General features: G+C 46.8%; 1 protein-coding gene across 1 annotated transcript in view; it reads left to right on the top strand.

Annotated features, from left to right (window-relative positions):
- KRT1 (keratin 1) overlaps positions 1 to 3,764 on the top strand; it is a 5,165-nt gene extending 1,401 nt beyond the window's left edge. Inside the window, exons 2-9 of the mRNA XM_003790625.1 lie at positions 529 to 743; positions 1,040 to 1,100; positions 1,497 to 1,592; positions 1,759 to 1,923; positions 2,050 to 2,175; positions 2,699 to 2,919; positions 3,225 to 3,259; positions 3,352 to 3,764. Of these exons, the coding sequence (XP_003790673.1) occupies positions 529 to 743; positions 1,040 to 1,100; positions 1,497 to 1,592; positions 1,759 to 1,923; positions 2,050 to 2,175; positions 2,699 to 2,919; positions 3,225 to 3,259; positions 3,352 to 3,764 (1,332 nt within the window). The remainder of the gene's footprint in view (positions 1 to 528; positions 744 to 1,039; positions 1,101 to 1,496; positions 1,593 to 1,758; positions 1,924 to 2,049; positions 2,176 to 2,698; positions 2,920 to 3,224; positions 3,260 to 3,351) is intronic.
- The last annotated feature ends 2,279 nt before the right edge of the window (positions 3,765 to 6,043 follow it).

Here is a 6,043-nt window from a genome sequence, read left to right as displayed (position 1 = left end):
TTCGAACCCGCCACCTTAGGTGTACGTGGCTGGCGCCTTAGCTGGTTGAGTTATAGGCGCCGAGCCACTTTTAGCTTTTTGCTTAATCATCATAATGTCAACCCAAGGTTATCCACAGTAAATTTCAAATCCAATTTTGGATTTTCCCAACATACTTTGGAACTGCATGGATGCCCAGGAAATGGAAACTAATTTTTATAATAATCTACCAAAAAATATTAGAAGGCAAATCTCTTACATATGTATGCATTTGTAACACAACTGCAATAATTTTATATGTGCTTTGCTATTGGTACTTGAGGAGCTGTTCCCTTCCGAGGCTCCACTGAATTAACAAGAAGTTGAGTTTTGTTAGGAAGATGATGTTCACTTGACCACATTCTTCTTATTTCTCCGTTTGTCATGGCTAGGAAATAGGAATTGAAGTTCTTATCTAAATGAGGCATGGGCCTTGCTGTGTGGTGTCCATTGGGACTCTGTGGCCATGGGACATTTCTGCACAGGGGTAACAGGGTCTTGTGGTTTTAGGTGAGGTTCTTGGAGCAGCAGAATCAGGTGCTGCAAACAAAATGGGAGATGCTGCAGCAGGTGGACACCTCTGTGCGAACCCACAATTTAGAGCCTCTCTTTGAGCAATATATCAGCAAGCTCAGAAATGATGTGGAGCATTTGAAGAGCGATCAAAATCGGATGGATATGGAGCTGAAGAACATGCAAGACATGGTGGAGGATTACCGCAACAAGTAAGAAAGCCTGGCTGGGCAGTTCTCGACTCTCGCTCTCTAAGAGTTTATCACAAAGTGATAAACGTTATGTAGTTGTGACTTTTCTTAGGTTGGGGCACATCACTTTAACATTTTTCAGAAATCTTCATCTTCTCAGAAGATGGAAAGAGTCTAGTGGTTTTATTGCTCAGAAGAAAGGAATGGCTAAGAATGACCGAGGCTCATAAAAGGAAGGCAATGCCCTTGTAGTGGAGAATGCTGGACTTCAAGATTCACCTCCCTTGACTCTACTAACCATTTCTGTTTTCCTGCAGATATGAGGATGAAATCAACAAGAGGACAAATGCAGAGAATGAATTTGTGACCCTCAAGAAGGTGAGCAAATTCTGTAGAATGGAACTCACATATGAGATAAATAATAGATAAATAATAGAACAGGATCTCCAATCATTAAGCAGAAGGAGGCCCTGATGTGGAGAAGCAGGTACTGGATCTGATGAGTATCTGGAGCTGTTTTCTCATATTATTGTGAATCTGGACTTAGCCAGGCACTCAGATCCTCCACATTTCTCAGCACCGTACATACTAAGTGGGGAGCTCCCTTGATTGTGATATCTGAGGGTGAAGCAATCCAGGAGTTGTGATTTACCTGGGTAAAAAGGTGTGGAATAGGCTCCAAACTCCTCTTCTGCTTGAAGAGTTCCCTCACAGCTAGTGAGAGGGACCTGTCCTAGAAAGAATATGGCTTTATGATGGTTTTTGTCCCCATAGGATGTGGATTCTGCTTATATGAGTAAGGTGGACCTTCAGGCCAAGGTTGACAACTTGCAAAATGATATTGCCTTCCTTACCATGCTCTACAATGAGGTGAGTCTTCTAATTTCAATTAAGTTTATCTAAATGGAGTCTTTAAGCCTGACGCCAACACTACCCAGAAGAATAGAGACATATCTTCCATCTCCTGAGCCTTCCCTGTGTCTAAGTTGTTTCTGTTCTAGCACTCTAAGAGTCACTGAACTATTATGTCTTGCAGGAGCTGTCTCAGATGCAGACCCAAATCAGTGAGACCAATGTCATCCTCTCCATGGATAACAATCGCAGCCTTGACCTGAACAGCATCATTGATGAAGTCAAGGCCCAGTATGAGGACATTGCCCAAAGGAGCAAAGCAGAGGCCGAGTCCGTGTACCAGAATAAGGTGAATGACCTGAATGCCTAGCCAGTGTCCCTGAGACCTCTTGTCTTGCTACCCTAGATAACTCTCTGTGTGTCTGTGCTGTGCTGTGCTCTACCCACATCTAATGGACATGATCATTCTCCTTAGTATGAAGAGCTGCAGATGACTGCTGGCAAACATGGAGACAGTGTAAAAAATTCAAAGATGGAGATTTCTGAGCTAAATCGGGTGATGCAGAGACTTAGATCTGAAATTGACAATGTCAAGAAGCAGGTACTTGCTTCCCCCTTCTAGCACTCAGCTGTATGAAATGGGGGTAACCCTCAGGTAATAGGGGGTACTTTCCTACTTTTGAACCTTGCAATTCATACCCAGGATACATTATTATCATCAGTTCTTTGGGTGACTGTGCTGGTTCCCAGAATGTAGCCATCCTACTGAATTCTCCTTGGAGAATCGTACAGAAATGACCTAGTAGAGAAGGATGTGATGAGGGATCTAGCTCATGATCCAAACTGACACTGAAAAGTTGGGGGATAGAGAAAAAGCATCTGGGAAGTTTTAGGTTGGGCATTTAGAAGAATGTCAAGCCTGTGAGGCTGTTGTGTTATCCCTAAGGTCCTTTAAGGATGTTGGCATGGCAATATGCTATCCAGAGGAGGTGATTTAAGGCCCAGTGGTTCTGTTGAACTCAAGAATTGGCCTCACTGGGATGGGGAGATCAATTTGAGGGGCGGAGGCCAGCTGGGTTAGGTGTTATGAGAGGGTGTAACGTGCTGGCTTCTCTGCCTTTCAGATCTCTAACTTGCAGCAGTCCATCAGTGATGCCGAGCAGCGTGGGGAGAAGGCCCTCAAAGACGCCCAGAACAAGCTGAATGATCTGGAGGACGCTCTGCAGCAGGCCAAGGAGGACCTGGCCAAGCTGCTGAAGGACTACCAGGAGCTCATGAACGTCAAGCTGGCCCTGGACATGGAGATTGCCACCTACAGGACCCTCCTGGAAGGAGAAGAAATGAGGTAAGGATGGAACTCAGAGGTTGGATCGCTTCTCCTGGGCTTCCTGCCTTGCAAACTGGCTTCTGTTGAAGGTGCGGCCATCTGACTGCAGGACTCTTGTCTAATTTATATGAAGATTTCTCCCTATTTGTTCTCAGGCTGTGAAAAACAGCAGGCTTGGGAGGGCAGAAGGGTCTGGATTATTAGGTTTTGGAGGGGTTGGAGGAGCCCCAGAGGACGAGAGTCTTCAAGACAGCTGACAGGACACGGGGAAAGGGTTTGTGAGGCTGCAGTGGCCTGAGGGATTTCCTTTCATTCTCTTATAGGATGTCAGGAGAGTGTCCCCCGAACGTGAGTGTGTGTAAGTACAAGCTAATGTCTCAGGGGCACCTACTGGCTTTGTCGGGTGGGAAAGGGCATTGGGGCTGGAGGTAACTGAGTCTCTCCCTGCAGCTGTGAGCACCAGCCACACCAGCATCAGTGGAGGCGGTGGACGAGGAGGTGGAGGTTACGGCTCCGGTGGTGGCGGAAGTGGTAGCTACGGTTCCGGAGGCGGCAGCTACGGTTCGGGAGGTGGTGGCGGCAGCGGCAGCGGCAGCTATGGCTCTGGAGGTGGCGGCCGTGGCAGCTATGGTGGCTCCGGAGGTGGCAGTTATGGTGGCTCCGGAGGAGGCAGCAGTGGGGGCCACAGAGGTGGCTCTGGAGGAGGCGGCAGCAGCTCCGGCGGCCGGGGGTCTGGCGGCAGCAGCTCTGGCGGTCGGGGTTCTGGTGGTGGCAGCTCTGGAGGCTCTGGGGGTGTCAAGTCCTCTGGTGGCAGTTCCAGCGTGAAGTTCATTTCCACCAGTTATTCCCGAGGGACCAGATAAAGTGGTCCTCTCCATCCCATTAGCTCTGGCTCTCTCCCTCCATCACTACCAAGTTTACTTGGCAAGACCAAGGTCAGTCTTCCCAGCCTTAATGGAGAAAGAGCTATGGTTAATTACGCCGGCTCATCTTATCTCCCCAGCTCTTTCTTTTCTGCTCTACTTCCCAAAGAAGTTTTCAGATCAGTGGCTATCTAGGTTCCCTGACAATGACCCTGCTTTGTGCTTTGCCTGAGAAACAGTTCAGCAGTTACCATCGCACACGTGACATTTCAAAACACCCCAAGCCAGCCAGAGTAGGACCGGCTAGACCCAGGGCTTCTTTGTCAGAGCACTCTCTCTGGACAGCCCCTCAGTACCCTGTCTGCTTTGGTTTTGTACATAAGGTGTGAGCAAGTTGTTTGTCTTTTGTGGAAAGGTCTTGAACTCCCCATTGCCTTGTTTTGCTGCAATAAACTGCATTTGAAATTCTCTTTGTGTCTCGCTCCCCTTTGTTTATGGCCCTGTCTATCCTGAATGGGTCCTTGTGGGGGTGAACGAAGACACTTGCGCCATATAAGGGTCTGGACACATGACCAAGAGCAGGATGGGGAGGCTGGCCAGACAGCTTTTTACGAGGGTGCAACCACAGAGAATAAGCTCTTTCCCAGAGGGTGCAGAGATCATGGGGAAATGGAGAGACAAGGTGGGTGGTTTTGTTCATCTGAGGAGGCTTTCTTGAAAAGGGAGTCAGCAAGCAGGTTACGAGGGGTTTGGCTGAGAAGACTGAGAGGAAGGGAAAATGGTGCATAGAAAAGTAATTCTTCATGTGGAACAGCCAGAGATGAGAGGGCCCTGGGTAATGTAGGGTCAGCAGCTACTGTAGCCAGAAAACAGACTTTGGCTTATAGAGCTTAAGCACTAGCCTGTTAATTGAGAGTTGGATATCCCATTTGCTCTCTATTGGGCCACCACTCAAAGCTCAGCCTAATCTGAGGCATTCCTTTGTTGACATGTAGCTTGTACTTGTGAACTAGCACACAAGCCTGCGAGCAGAGGCATGGACATGTGAACTCAGATATGCTTGGTTTGAATCTCACCACCACCATTTACTAGTTCTTGATAATGTGCAGGTTACAGACCTCTCTGCACCTCAGTTTTAGTATCTCTAAAATGACAAGTAGAACACCACTCTTATGGGAGTTACTGTGAGGATTGAGTAAGATGATGAATAATGTGGCTGAGCACACCGTAAGCACTCAGTAAATGTCAATTTTAATGATAATGGTGTTGATGAAGATGATGATAATGATCTGGCTATCGTAACACTGCTCGTTGGACTTCATACATCTCACATGGTGCTTGTTCAAAGGAACAAGGGAACGTAAACTTCCCAATGGTTGTAGGACTGTGAAAAAGTCAGTCAACTTCTACAAGGATCAGTTGTCTTAACTACCAATTGGGAAGTCTTCCTAGCTCTAGGGTTAGACAGAGTTAAGTGGAGCAAGGAGTGTGCAAATCAACAAGGGTGGTATGTAAACACAACTCAGGTGAGCTTCATTCTTCCTTCCCAGGCTTCCTTTCTCAAGGATCCCCAGGTCTCCTTGATTTCTTTTTGTGTCCAGACTTGAGAAACATTAATGCCTTGACCATTCTGGTCATCTGTGCACTTTACCCTGCAGGCTCGAACCCAAGCCGGATCTCAAACATTCTCAGGCATTGACAAAGTTGTTTCAGTTCCTTCTCAAAAACACTGAGAAGTTAACACTTTTGCTAAACATGAAGACACTAGCCTTGGCCCTGAGCCAAACTCCTTAAACTCTCAGGCAAAACTCCATAAGCTGACCCCTCATTGCAGTCACACCTAGGTAGGACATCTCTTGTCTCCCTGTCTGCTCTGTAAGTAAATTCCCTAGTAAATTCTTTGAACTCATCACCCTAGAATCCCAACTAGCCCATTTTAGGATGGTTTGGGGTACTTCTTCATGGAAATTCCCCTGCTGCCAATTTTGGAGTGACTCCAGCCATGGGTTTGGCTGGATGAAAACCCCTTTACCAGATCTGTTTCCACTGGAACTGACGTGAGAACTTGGAAAGAATTATGGCGGAGTAGAAAGAACAGGGAAGTGTGATTCAGAGGACTAGGGCTTAATCCATCACTTGACCATCTTGAACCTCAGTTGTATTGTAGGTGAAATGGGGATGAAAACATTTACCTCTAGACATCAAGAGGATAAAAATTATATAATTTGAAACTGCTTTGTGAATTGTGAACATGTTATACAGAAGTAGTTAAATGACAT

This window comes from Otolemur garnettii, unplaced genomic scaffold (assembly GCF_000181295.1).
Source record: "Otolemur garnettii isolate 467f Iridium unplaced genomic scaffold, OtoGar3 scaffold00043, whole genome shotgun sequence".
NCBI lineage: Eukaryota > Metazoa > Chordata > Mammalia > Primates > Galagidae > Otolemur > Otolemur garnettii.
The sequence above is the reverse complement of the archived record's forward strand: the minus strand, read 5'-3'. Positions and strand labels throughout refer to the sequence as shown.